This window comes from Garra rufa, chromosome 9 (assembly GCF_049309525.1).
Source record: "Garra rufa chromosome 9, GarRuf1.0, whole genome shotgun sequence".
NCBI lineage: Eukaryota > Metazoa > Chordata > Actinopteri > Cypriniformes > Cyprinidae > Garra > Garra rufa.
This window is the reverse complement of record NC_133369.1, coordinates 33,863,913-33,881,804: the sequence shown is the minus strand read 5'-3', so window position 1 is coordinate 33,881,804 and position 17,892 is coordinate 33,863,913. Positions and strand designations below refer to the sequence as shown.

Below are 17,892 nucleotides of genomic sequence, written 5' to 3'. Positions count from 1 at the left end.
CTCGCAGCTTTGCATTTCCACCGGTCTTAGTACACGATATAACTACAGAAGAGTCAAGTTTTAAATACAACAAATATGGAAACTCTTTGGTCATTTTTGAACACGATGCTATTGGTCTAATAGGATTCAATGATCTATGCTAAGCTATGCTAAAAGTGATATCGCCAGAACAGGAGAACGGCTGAATTGATTTCAAAACGGTAAAAATCAACTTATTAACTCGGGGGGAGTTGGAGAATGAGCCTATTTCCAAAAAAAAGTGGAGTATTCCTTTAAACTATACGTTAACTATATCTTACTTAGTTTCCGTGTTCCTTGTTCCCTTCCGGGAACTCTACACTGCGTCCTGAAACGCTGTGGGGAACGCCATTGGCGGGCCGCACTCTGAGTCATAGTCCAACGTCCAATGAGAAACGGGAGTGACGTCACAGGCGCGGTGACGTCATCGACCAGGAAGTATAAAAGCACGTGCGTTTGAAGCTGGCGTCAGCTTTTGTCATTCAGCGAGAGCGCTCTGTGTTATTGTCTGTCTGATTTGCATTCTGCTGTTTTTCAGTGCCAATTGCACTACTTTTATTTGAGCAGAAATGCCAGGGGGAAAACGTTCTTTTAAGAACGAACGTTCTAAGGTGGTTCAGCAGCCACATAGACGGTGTGTCCCTCCCTGCCAACGCTTCATTGTTGGTGGGGATACACACGATCTATGTGTGGTCTGCTTGGGAGCGGAGCACGCTAGGTCAGCCCTTGAGGGGGCTGGCTGCCCGCAGTGCGAGCGGATGCCGCTGCGGTTGCTCCGTTCCCGGAAAGCCCTCTTTGAGGAGGGGGCTTTCATTAGCGTTCCCCGCGGGTCTGGCCCCGCTTCCGTCGAGGCGGAGCGGCAGCTGCACTCGTGGGGTTCGCAGCTAGATCTGCTGGAGGGAGTTGAGACGGGTGATCCCCTATCTCTCTCCTCACCCAGCGGATCGTATGACCTCCTCTTGGATGAGGAAGCCCGCACTGCGGTTCCTTCCCTCCGAGAGGAGGAGTCAACGCTTCTCCTGTCTTCCTCCGAGGAGGTTGACATCGAGAGCGTTGACCTCCCACAACCGCCCCCCCCGTTCACCCCAGTATGAGGAGCTGGTGGAGGTGCTGACGAGCGCGGTGGCCAAGCTCAACATCAGCTGGTCACCCGCTCCAGATCCAGAGCCCCAGGCGAGCAGGCTTGATGAGCGCTTCCTGCGGGCTAAATCAGCACCTCCCAAACGGAGCCTTCCCTTTTTCCCCGACCTCCATAAAGAGATCGCGAGGTCGTGGGACAGGCCGTATTACTCACGTCTCTACTCCCCCGCCTCAGATTACTACGGTAATGTGGGGGGGATGGAGGAATACGGCTACAGGGCGATGCCTCAGGTCGAGCAGACACTAGCAAGCTATCTGTCTCCCGGCCTGGCATCGTCCCTGAAGGCTCCGTCCTTGCCCACCAAGCCATTAAAGGTAACATCAGGCTTGATGGGCAAGGCTTATGCGGCAGCAGGTCAGGCTGGTGCATGTTTACACACCATGTCTGTGCTCCAGGCGTACCAAGCCGACCTGCTGAAGGAGCTTAGTGACGGCGAGGAGGTGAGCGTGTCAGAGATGCGCAGGACCGCTGATCTGGCGCTCCGGGCCACCAAGGAGACCGCCCGCGCTGTTGGGCGGTCTATGGCAGCCTTGGTGGCCGCGGAGAGGCATCTCTGGCTGACCCTGTCCGACATGAAAGAGAAGGACAGGGTCACGCTCCTGGACGCCCCCCTGCACCCTTCCGGCCTCTTTGGTGACTCTGTTGACACAGTTGTCAACAGGCACCAGGAGGCCCGTAGGCAGGCAGCGGCGTTCCAGCGTTACCTTCCTTGCCGCACTTTCTCCTCTGGGGCTGCTGGACGGGAGCAGCCCCAGCCGCACTCCAGCTCCTCACACAGGGAGACCCAGAAAAGGAGCGTTGCTACCCGTGCCCCTCCGGCGCGGCCTAGAGGGCGGGCTCAGCAACGCTCCAAGCCGGGGCCCTCGAAGACTAGGCCCGACCTGAGGGTCGTCCTACAGTCTAAGAGGGCCGCGGCTAAACGGCCCTGATGGTCGTGGCCCAGGGCCAATGAGGGCAGCCCCTCTCGAAGAACCAGGTGCCTCACCGCCTCTGAGGAGTACGGTGACCACCTCTCTTCGGGGCCCTCAGGAGATTCGTCAGCTAACCCTGCCGGTGTTACAGGGCGCGGCAGTCTCCCGCGAACATCATTTTCTGGCCTCTCCGCCCGGAAACGTAGCGGAACCAGAGAGTTCGCCACCCCCACGGGGGTCTCTAGAGCGCTCACTTCAGGTGCATCCTGCCAGTTCGCTGCTACAGGTCACCAAGTTAGCTCCTCTAATAAATCCAGAGACCAGTCTCGAGAGGCTGGTTCCCTTGGTAGAATTTCTGGCATCGTGGAAACTACTGCCAAACATTTCTATGTGGGTCCTGTGTACTGTAGAGAAAGGTTATTCCATTCAATTCGGCGCCAAGCCACCGCCTTTCAGCGGGATATTTCCTACCATTGTAAATCCCGAGCAGGCTCTGGTATTAGAACAAGAAGTGCACACTCTCCTGAGGAAGGAGGCCATCGAGGTGGTCCCTCCTCAGCACAGAGAATCCGGGTTCTACAGCCGGTACTTCATTGTTCCCAAAAAGGATGGGGGCCTGCGGCCCATTTTAGATCTCAGACAGCTAAACCTCTCAGTCAGAAAACTGAAGTTCAAAATGTTGACTGTCAGACAGGTCGTGTATCAAATCAGGTCCGAGGACTGGTTTGTCACGATAGATCTGAAAGACGCGTACTTTCACGTCTCCATCCTTCCCCAACACCGGAAGTTTCTCAGGTTCGCTTTCAGGGGCAAAGCTTACCAATACAGAGTTCTTCCGTTCGGCCTAGCGCTCTCACCCCGAACTTTCACGAAGTGTGTGGATGCTGCTCTGGCTCCACTGCGACTCCAGGGCATCCGCATACTCAACTACATAGACGACTGGCTCATCCTAGCCAGTTCAGAACAGTTAGCGGCTCAACATCGAGATGTTGTTCTTGCTCACATGAAAAAGCTGGGGTTGAGACTCAACGCCAAGAAAAGTGTGCTGTCTCCATTACAGAGAACCACTTATCTAGGTGTAATCTGGGATTCGACCACGATGCAGGCACGATTGTCACCTGCTCGGATCGAGTCGATCCTTACTGCAGCAAATGCGGTCAAGCTAGGCCTGCTACTCACTGTCAAACAGTTCCAAGTACTGTTAGGTCTTATGGCAGCTGCATCCAACATGATACCTCTTGGACTGCTGTACATGAGACCACTGCAGTGGTGGCTCAAAACCAAAGGGTTTTCCCCGAGGGGGAACCCATTCCGCAAAATCAAGGTCACGCGGCGTTGCCTACGTGCCTTGGTCATGTGCAAAAAGCCCTGGTTCCTAATACAAGGTCCAGTGCTGGGAGCTCCTTGCCGCCGCGCCACGCTAGCGACAGATGCATCCCTCACCGGGTGGGGAGCGGTCATGAGTGGCCGCTCCGCCCAAGGCCTATGGAACGACCGGCATCACTCTTGGCATATAAATTGCCTAGAAATGCTGGCAGTGTTCCTAGCTCTGAAGCATTTCCTTCCAGACCTAAGAAACCGTCACGTGCTGGTCCGCACAGACAACACTGCGGTGGTCTATTACATAAACCACCAGGGAGGTCTGCGTTCACGCCCCTTATACAAGCTGGCGTACCAGATCATCTTGTGGTCACAAGGGAAGCTTCTCTCATTGAGAGCAGTTCACATTCCTGGACGTCTCAATGTGGGAGCAGACGTCCTGTCAAGGCAGGGACCGAGGCCCGGGGAATGGATGCTTCACCCAGAGGTGGTGAAGCAGATATGGAGAGTCTTTGGTCAAGCCCAAGTGGACCTCTTTGCGACTCAGGAGACATCGCAATGTCCCCTTTGGTACTCTCTAGTTCCTCCAGCTCCTCTCGGACTGGATGCCATGGTACAGACGTGGCCGAGGCTTCGTCTGTACGCTTTTCCCCCGATCGCTCTGCTCCCGGGAGTTCTGGAAAGAGTACGCCGGTACGGAGTACGGCTGCTGCTAGTAGCCCCGTACTGGCCGGCCCGAGTATGGTTCTCGGACATAATCACCCTCCTAGACGGCTCTCCATGGGAGATTCCCGTCAGGAGGGACCTTCTTTCTCAGGCTGGGGGCGCAATCTGCCACCCCCACCCAGAGAAGTGGAAGTTATGGGTGTGGCCCCTGAGGGGGCACAGCTCATAGAAGCCGGTCTCCCAACCGAGGTTGTTGAGACCATCCTTCAATCCAGAGCTCCCTCTACGAGGAAACTTTATGGCCTAAAGTGGAACCTGTTTGCGTCGTGGTGTCACGTACGCCACTCAGACCCAGTCCACTGCCCGGTCAGTACAGTGCTGGAGTTCCTGCAAACTCGTTTGTCCGCTGGGTTAGCTCACTCCACCCTGAAGGTTTACGTGGCGGCTATATCGGCTTACCACGCCCCTCAGGGCGGCCTTTCAGTGGGCAGAAACCCCCTGGTCTCACGTTTCCTCCGCGGTGCACTCAGGCTGAGGCCTCGTGCAAGACCGAGAGTCCCTACGTGGGACTTGGCTGTGGTGTTAGAAGCGCTGTGTAAGCCCCCCTTCGAGCCTCTGGAGGAGGCCTCCGATCGGATGCTTACCCTAAAAACAGCACTGCTGTTGGCGCTAACATCTCTTAAGAGAGTCGGTGACCTGCAGGCCCTTTCAGTGGCCCCTTCCTATATTGACTTTGCCCCAGGTTTGGCCAAAGCATTCCTCTACCCAAGAGCTGGGTACACACCCAAGGTCCCCTCAGTAACACCACAGCCAATAACGCTGCTAGCGTTTTATCCTCCTCCATTCGTGGAGCACGACCAGAGGAAGTATAACTTGATGTGTCCAGTAAGAGCACTAGACACTTATGTCCACAGAGCTGCCCTGTGGCGTAAATCAGAGCAATTGTTTGTCTGTTACGGCCCCCCTAAGAGGGGGTGCCCGGCTTCCAAGCCTACTATCAGTAAGTGGATCGTTGATGCCATCTCTACTGCATACGAGTCCTCTGGTCTCCCATCCCCGGTGGGAGTCAAGGCTCATTCAACTCGAGGCGTCGCAGCCTCCAGAGCTCTGATGGCAGGTGTCCCGATCCAGGACATCTGCAGTGCGGCGGGTTGGTCCTCACCTCTTACATTCGTCAGATTCTACGAACTAGACCTCAGAGCCACTCCGGGCTCAGTCATCTTTCAGCCCTAGCACAAAGGCTAGGCTCAAGAGGTCAAAAAGGCGCTTTCCTTCGAGTAAGGAAAAGAGTTTTTACCCCTTCTGTTCTGGCAAGTTCCCCAGACAAAGGCGTATGACTCTCCTCTATATTCCTTCCAGCCTCGTGTGCCCGAGGGCCGAGGCCTGTATTCCTCGTATCTGGTGGTTGGTCACAGACAGAGATGAGTTCCAGTGTCCTGGCAGGATCACCAGGCACTTCCTATGTCCCTCTTGTACTGGCTGTACGCAGACAACGGACTACCATTTCTCCTCGTGTGCCTGAGGGCCGAGGAGCATTTCTCCCCCTGCACTGGTCGGGTGACAGGCAGCGGTTGAGAACCTTATCCTCGCGTGCCTGAGGGCCGAGGTCTTTTTATCCCTCTCGTCTGGTGGTGGATCACAGACAGAGATGAATTCCAGTGCCCTGGCAAAATCACCAGGCACTTCTTGTGTCCCTCTTGTGCTGGCTGTAATGCAGACAAAGGACCACTATCTCTCCTCGCGTGCCCAAGGGCCGAGGAACACTTTCTCCCCCTGCGCTGGTCTGGTGACAGGCAGCGGTTGAGAACCCTAGCCTCGTGTGCCTGAAGGCCGAGGCCTATTCTATTCCTCTTGTCTGGTGGCTGATCACAGACAGAGATGAATTCCAGTGCCCTGGCAAGGTCACCAGGCACTTCTTGCGTCCCTCTTGTACTGGCTGTAACGCAGACAATGGATCGCCACTTCTCCTCGAGTGCCCGAGGGCCGAGGAGCATCTCTCCCCCTGCACTGGTCGTGTGACAGGCAGCGGTCGAGAACCCTATCCTCGTGTGCCTGAAGGCCGAGGTCTCTTATCCCTCTTGTCTGGTGGTGGATCACAGACAGAGATGAATTCCAGTGCCCTGGCATGGTCACCAGGCACTTCTCGTGTCCCTCTTGTACTGGCTGTAATGCAGACAAAGGACCACCATCTCTCCTCGTACGCCCGAGGGCCGAGGAGCTTTTTCTCCCCCTGCACTGGTCTGATGACAGGCAGCGGTCGAGAACCCTAGCCTCGCGTGCCTAAGGCCGAGGCCTACTCTATCTCTCTTGTCTGGTGGCTGATCACAGACAGAGATGAATTCCAGTGCCCTGGCAAGGTCACCAGGCACTTCTTGCGTCCCTCTTGTACTGGCTGTATGCAGACAAAGGATCGCCACTTCTCCTCGAGTGCCTAAGTCCTGAGGACTTATTTGATGCTTCATTAGACAGGATGATCTGTATTATCTTACTTGTGGAACAAGTGGGATTTCTTACGTAATATCTAAACTTCCACAATCAGTCTCTCCATGTTTGATGTTTAATATGAGGAGTGATACTTTGGTCCAATGAGATTTCAGCATGTGCAGGGCTCCCCAAGTGCAAAATCTCAGAAATGAAAAATAATCAACAAAATATATTGTCACAGCTAATTACTCAAAAACTAACATGATATTTAATATAAAAGGTTAACATTTAACACTGCCAGCTAATTATGCAACAAAGCAACAGGAAATCATTCATTTTCAATGAGAGATGGCAATCTCCAGCAACAAACAGCAGCAACTGTTTAGTGATATAAAAAAATTGAGCAGCACTGAACTTAGCAAAGTGAAGTGGCAACAACCTATGGAAGCACAGAAAGTGATCTACTGATACAGCTGGATACCATGGCCGAGTAGGACCATCTAGAAGCCATCAGCTCAGATCCTCTAATGAACTTTCAGTTTGAATGCAGCATAGGAGATACCTTTTACTGCATGTGGCTGTCACATCACATCTGGCTAGGAGACAGTGTAAAGCGCAATTCACATTAAGAACAATACACATAAAGATAACTATATTATATTTTGTTATGTCCACACCAAAGAATGATAATGTTCTGTCTATCGTGTGTTATGTCAACTGCTGCGTTAAATACTCAAGCTCTTTAATGTCGGTAGCTGTCAATGTTTTTATCATTCCTCAGTTGAAAAATAAATAAATAAATAAATAAATAAATAAACATTAAAAAATACCAGAGATACCAATGATCTTGTCCCTCTGTTTCGTTATCATTGTAGGTGTGGTGTGGACTGCACTATTTTCATAGAATTAGAATCAATATTGAAACTTAGTAGTAGTTATCGTCCTTATTGTGAACAGGCATTGGGGCTTACACATGACGCTATAAGCCTAATTTGCATAAAAAACTTTAATACTCACATCACTACATCAGTGATAGTTAAGCTGAATTGCAAGTATTTAGTCAATATGATGCAGTTTTGCTGAAATATTTTGTGAAAAAGTGGTGCATTTACTGTTACAGGTTTCAGATGGGGTCTATGTATTGAGAACTGCCCTATCTGCCCTTAATCTGGAACCAAGCAGAGATATTGACTAACACAGGAAGTCATCCCTTCTTACATGTCTGACATTAGCCTTGTTTGTCTTTCACCATATGCAGCCTACTCCAGATATGCTTGTGACAAACATTGGGTCTTGTTTTAACACAGCAAGTCATTAGCTGCCTATATTCTCCATTTAAAGATTTGTATAAAATTTTACTTAACAAATGGCAGCTTTCTTTTTTCCCCCTTGAGAAGTAAATTGTATGCGTAATAGGAATATGCAGAATAGCTAGGCCGGACTTCTGATTACTATTTGAATTCCCAGGTCTAGTCACACATTTGCAGCATTTTGATTAATGTTGAACGCAATTATCCTCACTGGACTTGCAGGTCAAACATGAGGGTGGCTCAGCTGCCGTGGGAATAGAAAACATATACTTTATATAATCAACATGAGAGAGGGGGGAGAAAGCTGCATAATTCAGATCTTGTAGTATACTATAAGTCTGTAAAATGCTTACATCAAGTTTTTTTTTTTTTTTTACTTACACCTATACACCTGACATGAACATGACTCTGCGCTGAACAGGGTTCAGTTTTGTGTTTAGACAGGTTGAAAATTCAAATAAAATAAACTTATAATTGCTTGGAAAAGATAGTACAAAGATGAACTTATATAAAACACAGGAGAATAGATTCAGTTAAAAGATTCAGATAAATAAGTAAATAAATAAAAGGCTTTTAACTTGCACTTTCTTCATACTTATTACTGACTTGCCAATATTACTGATCACAGTTTCAGAGTCCTTCATGAGAACTGGTATAAGGGTGAAACACTATCCCTGGTTTGAAATATAATAAATAAATAATTCATTTTGTTTATTCCTGTTCTCCACATAAATATTTAGTTTATCTTTCTGGATTCCTAAATTTTGAATAAGAATTCTCTGGCCATCTCACTTAATTCTTTTATGGAGCTGTCTCAAAATCATTTCTGTGCATCACATTAAAGCAACTTGACAAATGCTAAATTGCCTAGTAAAGGTGACTCTGAACCAGAATTTAATTTGCTCACTAGGGGCTGTCCCATACATCAGTACGCGTACACCATCCTATTTGACTAAAGTATTGTGTAATTTCTCCAGTCTGTCTCATGTTACTCTTTCCCACTGGTTCTTAAGAATACATTATCTGAGATATATCAGGTAAAAGGCCCATAAACCTTAAGGGGCCGATAACGCAGGTGTCTTACCTGATCCCAGGGACAGATGATTCCGCCAAAAAACATAAAGAGGTACCCCATAGCAACCAGGCAGGCCCAGATCACCAAGGAGAAAACTCGGAGCAGCTTCTTGAAGATGGACTCGATGCAGACCAGAACAAAGATAGTGAGGAAAATAGCCAGGGCAGTGGGGACAGTGATTACAAAGGCGACGTGATCCTCGATATCCTGCAGAGAGATTGCAGTGTTACAAAAAGAACTTTAATTGCACCTTCCAACTGCACCTGCACGACAGTCGCTGGATAATAGTTTAGCAGAGAAACTAGGGACTGCCGATCAACCCAAAGAACCCACAAACACTTTTGTCAAACTGGGAGACAACACAGTAACTTTTGTTGGTTGATTTGTTTCTCTATAGGTTACACAATGCCCCTGTTGCTATTATGCACAGTAGTTATAACAAATACAATGTGTCATTTTAAAGAGCGCTACAAAAAAACTACACAGCATATTATTATTATTTATTATTAATATTACACATACGTTTCAGCATTGCACTTCACTGGTAGATACAGAAATTTTGTTTTCATAGCACTATTTTATTGTGGTCTTCCTTGGATTAACTGCTTTAGCTTGAATTATTGTCATCAATAAATTAATTTAGATGCAAGTATTACCTTAATCAGGTTTCAAACAATTCTTAGTTCCATATCAAATCAAACACATCTGCCTGTAATTTTATAATCCTAAAGAGTTTGGTTTAATTTTGCAGGTGTCTTTGATTTGAGATTGAACAGAGTTAGCCATCCTTGTCCTAAATAAATAAATGTATATCATTAGAATTTATAATATGGGAATAAAACAACAATACATGAACATGTAAAGCCATGCCTACAATGTCCACTCAGTGCTATCATCTGCCACAATACTGCAGTGCAGGGGTCAGAAAGTAAGTTTGGCAGCGGGCCAAAAAAAAAACATTCGCTCATAGATGGAGGGCCAGAACATAGTCAAAGGAAAATTTAAGAAATTAAGTGATGGAAAATGCAACTAATTGCCTGTGGCAGACTGTTACAGTGTATTTTTTAACTGGTAGTAAACTCCAGAGTATATACAGGAATCATTGATTTAAATGTAATACCTTTTTAAGACCTTTTCAAGACTCTTTCCATACATTTTAAGATCTCATCACCACTTCAAGATTTAACTGGTTACATAGGAAACACTTTAACTTACATTTACTATATACTGATTGTAAGATAGCACAGCTAAACAGTCTTAGTTTGTGATAACTCCTTATCAATGCAACATAATTCAGAAGGGTGGGAACGAAGCACAAGATAATTAATTAACTAACCCAATGTAATGTTAATTAGAAAGAGAAACCCGAAACAAGAATTAGACCAATAAACAAAACAATTGACACTTGTTGGTTCGCAGTTTTAACGTATGTTTGCTTAAATTTATTTTCATCTGTTGTTGCTTTCAGTATGGCTATGAATGTCACACAAAATGATATTCAAACTCACATTTTAACATTAAATAAAGCACATAATCAGTACCTGAAATTATAACTGTCATAGTTTGTGTTGTTGTTCCAGCCGCAATGTCGCAGAAATAGAAACCATTTCTAAAATTGAAATTTCGTGTGTCGCCGTTACGGCTAGTTAAGACAAAAACTCCTTTTATCGCGTAGTAGGACACATTATATTTTGTTATAAATTGTGAATAACTGTTGCTGTCATAAAAGATCTATTTCAGAACCAGCCACTATCAAAATGATCTGCAGCCACGGGCCAGACATTATTGCTGGTAGGCCAGTTTGGCCTGTTGCCAACCACTGCTGTAGTGTATTGAATTATCTTTATTTGGTAGATTTTCTCAGAGTTGACTGCAGTTTCCAGCTGCAATGAAAATAAGTGAAAGTACAATGCAAACAACTTTTATTACAGGGGTACAGGGACATAGCCATCATTTCAAAAGTGAGCGAGACAGAAATGCCAAATGTAACCCCACCCCTAAACCAACCAGTCACTACAATAGACGTCAGCTAATCAGGTAACATGGTCAAAAACACCCCTCTGTTTTGGCCTCACCCACCGATATGGTGACTCCCATTACTTTCCTGTAGAGACCTAAACTTGCAAAAAGCCCACGCTCAGACTTTAACTCAGCAGCTAGATTGTTCCGTCGGAGACAGGCTCAACCCAGCGGATGGGTAGAAAAAAATTATGCAGTTTCTTGTTTTCCTTTATCTTTGGAGTGTTACAAGCTGTTTGTGCATAGATAAGATCTGTAAAGTTGCAAAGCTTAAAGTCTCAAACCCAAAGAGATATTTATTATAAAAGTTAAGACTCAGCCACGCCTTTCTAAAACAACTCAAACACACCCCCCACATGTCCACGTCACAGCGTGGGTAGATTTGCATAACACCGCCCATATGTATATGGAAAGAAAGGGGGCATAACTTTTACCAGCTGTAGTATTGTTGCAGTCGCCGTGGAGAAATCAGTGGTTAAATTATTATATATTTATATTTATTATATATTTACATTTATATTTATTATATATTTACAACACTGTTCCAGAACAGTACAATGCAAATATTCAAATGAGTGCTGCACATTTCACGGAGGACTGTTTACTGAACCTGGGAGAGCAGCTTACAATGCCAGCTGTACACAAAGGGTTAAGGCTATAAAGTGGGGCAATTCCAATGTTGCAAGGACAGTCTGCGCTTTTTGACTGATGGCCTGTAAGTACATTTTCATATTTAAAAAATTTGCTGATGACTATTCAAAAGCGAGTTTTGAGCAGTGTAGACTAGTGATTGTTGTTTCTCATTCTACGATTGAAAATGCAGACATGGTGTTATGTTTACGCGAAGCGTATGAGTCATTTGAATCAGTAGTTATGTCCCAACTGGATGCAACAAATGCCTCGTTTATAATAGGTTTTATTGTTTCTGTCTCATCGTGCCAAGAAATGGCATCAAAACATGATAAGGGGCGTAAAATTTCCTTCACATGCTTGAGGTATTTGGCCAATCACAATGCTGGCCAATCAGAGAACACCTCGCTTTTCATCAACGATGAGTTTTGTAAAAATCAAAGTGTTTCAGAAAGGCGGGGCAGAGAGGAGCAACAATAATGTACAGTATGTGGAAAATAATATGTTTTTTTTTAACCTTAAACCGCATAAACACATTGCATTACAGATCTGGCCATTTAAAATGCGCGCGGGAAGTAAAGTGGTCTGGCGTGACGCCGGTGTATTCCGAGGGAACACGGAAAATACATTGACACAGGAAAGACATGATCAGTAGGGGGCAGTCATGTAACGCACTGAACTGAAGCGGCAGCAAACATCGCTCTAAGCTAAATGACTCGTTTGTACGGTGACCTGGAGGGGACATCTTCGGACATTATTCGTTTATATTCGTTAATTTTCCTATCATTTCTATCTCTTTTAACATTCAGAATCTAAATGATAAATGCTGACATGCCATTAAAGCTTTGATTAAGCTATATGGCTGGGATTTTTACTGGAATGCAGTTAATAGGTTGAATATAACATACTATATATATATATATATATATATATATATATATATATATATATATATATATATATATATATATATATATATATATTCATTTTATTTCGTCTAATTAATAGATAACCTATAGTGTTTCATTGACGAGTGAATCATTAGTTCCATTTGTAAATCGTTTATGGTCACACAGGGGCATAAATACAATCATAAAGACAAAACTTTATTGGCATAATTGTCGTTTACAATATTTGCAAAATAAATGGCAAATAGCATATATACATAAAGTTATTTATATTAAGCGATTCACAATAAATAAAAACATTCAGAATGTTTTGTAAAGAGATCAAAATAAAGGTGAAAATAACGAATATAAACGAATAATACAAATATTATGGAAAAAAAGAAGGTCAGTTAATGGACAAGACTCTGGGATGCATAAAATGTTTCTTGTGAGGCTATTACATTTTAAGTACTTTATGTAATGTTTATTCATGATAAACTTGTGAATGCTGTCTACATTGCGCACAGACATCATTAGCATATACAGCATCGCCTATATAGTTATTTAATAGTGTATTAATTTCTACAGATATGACAATCATATCTATAGGAAGCTTTAAATTATTACTTAACGAATTAAAACAAATTGAAAACAAAAACTCGTTTATGTAATCCATAAAGATAAATTTCTCTCTCAAGGCGCGTCCAAAAAGGTATTGTACTCGAGGAGCGGATATAATATTCTTGATACTTCAAACTTCCGTGTTCTGTTCTATAAATTCTGAGAATGAAAAAAATCAGGCTCTCATGAAATCTTTGAAATCAATCTTTGTATATATGGCTATAGTTTATTCAGTTATTCAGTATTGTTGTGTTTTCCCTGTTTTATTCGTTTAATATTCAGAAACAAGTGCCATTTTTTTTTCAAAACATTTTTTAAAAGAAAGAATTCAACCCCCCAGAATTTTGTTTGCCTATGTCACAATATGAGATAAATCCAGCCCTGTAAATGATACTGATTTTTGTTGCCAAATTGGTTTGGAAGCGTTGTTGAATAAACAAGTAAACTGAACTTTTATGCCTGTATGACTGACAGTTTTATTGACCACTGAGAAAGCATTGATTTGGTATGATGATGGTTCATACCATGTAGAAAAATTACATTTTGAAAAATAGCTTAGATGTAGTAAACTACTTTTGCCGTGTTGCTGTAGCTTAGCTCAGTTAAGGAATGGGAAACCACTACAACACTGTTATACGTCATCATACGTTGTCGCTAGTTCCTAATGTTACATCAGAGGACATGCGCCGATGTTTATTACACATTTCAAGATGTTGAAAAAAGTGTTGTAGCGTTGCAAAAAGTACAAATGTACGGTGTACGCACCGTTCATTCACATGTACACATTTGGCCGTAAGCAAAACAAACAATGCGTTATCACATGCGCGGCAAATTGCAAATCTGTGGTGTAGTGGTTCCTTGAGAAGTGGGTAAATGCTTCATTTGTGAATTTCCTTTTGAACTTTCCATTTGAGCACATTCGTTTACTGGATCCTTGGACTGAAATGTTTACAGGGGTTCACTGGTTTAAGAAATTTCTGATCGTAAAAATTTTCTTTTTAATTGTAAGGTATTTTTTTCATGTACTGATTTAAATGACTGGAGTGTGGGAGACAAGGCGGGGGCAATTATCAAATAAATTTCAAAGCAAGCCGGCACCTCGGTCCTGACTGCATCATCACTGTCTTTATTGGGTGTTTTAGCAATTATTTCGATTTATTCACATATGAGTGGATGTGGTGGACTGCCATGATTTTGGTTAATGCAGGACACTACTGAATAATGCGCATCAGAGGGGATTTAAAAAGTGGGTGTACGCAAAGTAGCCTGATATAGGCCGTACACTGTACCTGCTTATACGTCCACTACACAACATTGCAAATTCCCGCGCCACATGGCCTTGCAGTCAAGTGTATATGACATAAAAATATATTTTGTAATATCAATCAGTGCAATCAGTGCTATCTGCTAGCAAACGTTAGCGATTTTTTGCAAACGTTTATTTACAGAACAACACCATAAACACAAACACAAGATTGAAGGTAATATACATATAATGAAAAATTGTCATAAAAATCCTTATTAATGGCAAAAATTACCTATATTTATGAGTCTGCTTGCTCGAGTGAGCAGGCATGTTGGAAAATGGAAATTTCTCTTAGCCCTTCGTTTGAAGTGAGGTCCCGAAAAATCTTTGTTTGGAGGCCTATCTGGCCCTTCCCCTTCCCCCTACCCCTCCAACTAAACGAGAAATGAGACACCCCTAGCACTTCACGTAAATGCGCCAAACGGAGGGGAAGGGCAAAGTGTAGGGACAAGGGGTAGAATTGGGATTGAGCCTTAGTGTAGTGAAGCTTCATTTAATGAAGAGTAACTGTAAGCTTAGCTCACAGTTTTAACACCCCCCCCCCCTCCCCCCTGGAGCCAAGCCAGCTCTTCTCACCTTTATTCATAGGTTGGGGGGAAGGTGGAAGATGAAATGGCAAGTTTAAAAGTGACACGAACGACCCTCATGAACAATTGTGAGGTTAGATGTTTGAAGGGTTTTGAAAGCCGTAAGATATTGCATGGGGTCAAAGTCCAAAACGCAAGAAATATCTGTGCTGTGTTACTCGTTTGTTGCGCTGAATCACATGCAATTACAAAATACAATGCTCTCCAGTTTTTAATTTAATTTAATTTGTTATGCCTTTATTCTCAAAATACACTATTAGGATCTAATATCGCTACAACTTTGCACACATTAATACGGCAACGACTTTACTTTTTATTATCTTTTTTTTGTTTTTGATAACAGATTCTTAACAACAATGCCAAAAAATTTATTCAAGTGATCAGAAATGTACATTATATTTTCTTTTTACACTCTAGCCAATGCTTAGAGATTTTTAAACAACTTTAGACATTGTTACAGTCCAGTATGTCCACCCTGACACAGCCGGAAGAACTTCGGTTTAACTGTAAACAGTCCCTTTTCCTTCAATTATTTTTTAAGAAAAAATAAAGGGCATGGGCAGCTCGCAATCCGAATGTACAGCACCAAAATCACAAAAACAAATCTTAATAATAATAATAATAATAATAACAATAATAATAATAATAATAAATAAATAAAATAATTTTTAACACTACAAAAAGTATAGTTTATAATTCTCCTCTTTACTCAAATCAATTTTTAGTGTATCTAAAATTGTATATATGGTAAGAAAAAGACGAACTACCTCTCAAACATGCATATATTAATTTGATGTTGCTTTAAAACGTTGAAATATATAATGTATTTTGTTCTGAAGATGAAAGTTGCGGAGTTAGTAATGTGTAACTGCCCGCGGCACCGACAGGATCACTTGATTTTTTTTTCCATTATAAATGTGGATACAGCTTGCAATACTCGTTTAAGAATTAGGCATTGTTCAAAACTAGGCTATTTTACATATTTATTTTATTTGTGTACAACCACAATAAAAAAACTGCATGGGCAGCGCGCCACCATAATGTACAGCACAAAAAACGCATCTAAAAACGCAAAAAAGAAATCTAAAGAAAATACTACTACTAATAATAATACATAAAATAAATTAACACTCCAAACTATAGTTTATATTTCTCCTCTTACACAAATCAATCAAATAAAGTGTATCTTAAATTTTATAAATGGTATGAAAAAGACGAGCTACCTCTCAAATCTTCATTTGCTGTTGGTTTAAAATGTTAAAATGTATAATGTGTAATTTTGTACTTGTTATTTTTTTCTCTTTTGTTTTGTTAATTTATTATTCATTCAGAAAAATATATTTCACATATGGGCATATTTATGTCTTCTACATACAGCTTAGGTTTTTCTCTGCGCACAAGCTCTGCGCATGATGATCTGATGTTTATGCTGTTTATGCTATTTATATGTAATTTCACACAATCTTGTCAGTTAATACTAACTTAACGACGTCGGTTGTCGGTTGGGGAAAAAAACTAACTTAACATTTCTATTTCCAATGCAGTCTAATAAAAGTTCATCAGGAAAAAAGAAAAGAAAACAATAATGAAACTGCTCATGCTTATTAATAACTTTTTATTTGATGTTGAAGTATCTAAATAGTCTATAGGCTGTAACAAATTGCTTTTCTAGTCCCGCTCCCACGAGCTTCCACGTGGTTTTATTCCGCATCCACCCGCACCCGCTTTATATTAACTATACACCCTTAGAATAAACTATATATATATTTACCCGCTTAGAATAATTTTCTTCACGACCCGACCGTCCACGCTAAATTTAATTCTCGTTTCCAGAATCTCACATTTAATGATTTGGAAACAATGTCGAGTATAAAACTTTTTTCGCAGTACATCCATTATATTTCCATGTTCCACTTTTAAGACGTATTATAGCCCTGCATTTTAGTCCGTCAAAGATCAAATGCGGGCTAAAATTATATTTTAGACATTCAGTGGTGATTAAAAAAAAAATTGCAGCGCTGGTGGAAACACGGTCCTGTCAGCAGCATTGAGCGCACGTTCAGCACAGCTTGGAAGGGTTCCTTGTTTGAAGCTTGCCACAAAACACTGGAAAAAGTAAATACCATGACTGTCAAATAGTAAGGAGATATTTTAATTATTTATTTAGAAACTACTGTTTTCTGAGTCAGTGATGATGCAGTTAACAGTCCTCCTCATATCCTCGTTGGACGCGCGCCTTTACAGAGAAATGCATCTCTACGGACTAGCTACATAATAAAAACAGTTTTTGTTTTCTATTTGTTTTTTGTTTTTTTCGTTAAGTAGTAATTTAAGTCTTTCTACATATTGATTTATCATGTCTGACAAAAAATAACGGTTACATATTTTCCACTGAAAAAAAATGTAACTGATCGAGCTTGAGCCTTCATGTCCTAAAAATGTGTTTTGCACTCTCTGCACAAACTATTGGATATGCACCTAATAGCACACATTTATATCTATTAGTATTTATATCTTTTATTTTACATCTATGGATTTTATTTTAGCCAATTCGTGATTTGAGTAGGCAAATTGAAACACAGAGTAGGTCAACTCACTGTCTGCCGCTTGGTCTTTAAGAAACAAAAAGCTCACGTTTAACGAAATTATAAACACTTTGCCGTTACATACAGAATGAATTACCGATTATGGCGCCAGATATTGAAACAGACATAAATACTGTCCAAATAGCACCCTTTGTGAGGGTTTGGCTACAGAATGTTGTTCCTTGCGCCACCTGGTGGATATTATATGAAGCGCAACAACGTTGCAAAAAAACCTGAAAAAGCCCCTGCAGTAGAACGCGTGGCCACGCGTGCCGAATTGCAGGCTGCCGCGTGAAAATAGACGCATTTTTAATGGCCAGATCTGTACACCAAATACACCAAATAATGCTCTTTTTAGCAATCAATGCAGCATGCACCGTGACAGAATAACC

General features: G+C 42.8%; 1 protein-coding gene across 1 annotated transcript in view; it reads right to left on the bottom strand.

Annotated features, from left to right (window-relative positions):
* The window catches only part of adcy2a (adenylate cyclase 2a), a 296,259-nt gene that overhangs the window by 262,838 nt on the left and 15,529 nt on the right, over positions 1 to 17,892 (bottom strand). Inside the window, 1 exon segment of the mRNA XM_073847836.1 lies at positions 8,875 to 9,072. Within this exon segment, the coding sequence (XP_073703937.1) occupies positions 8,875 to 9,072 (198 nt within the window).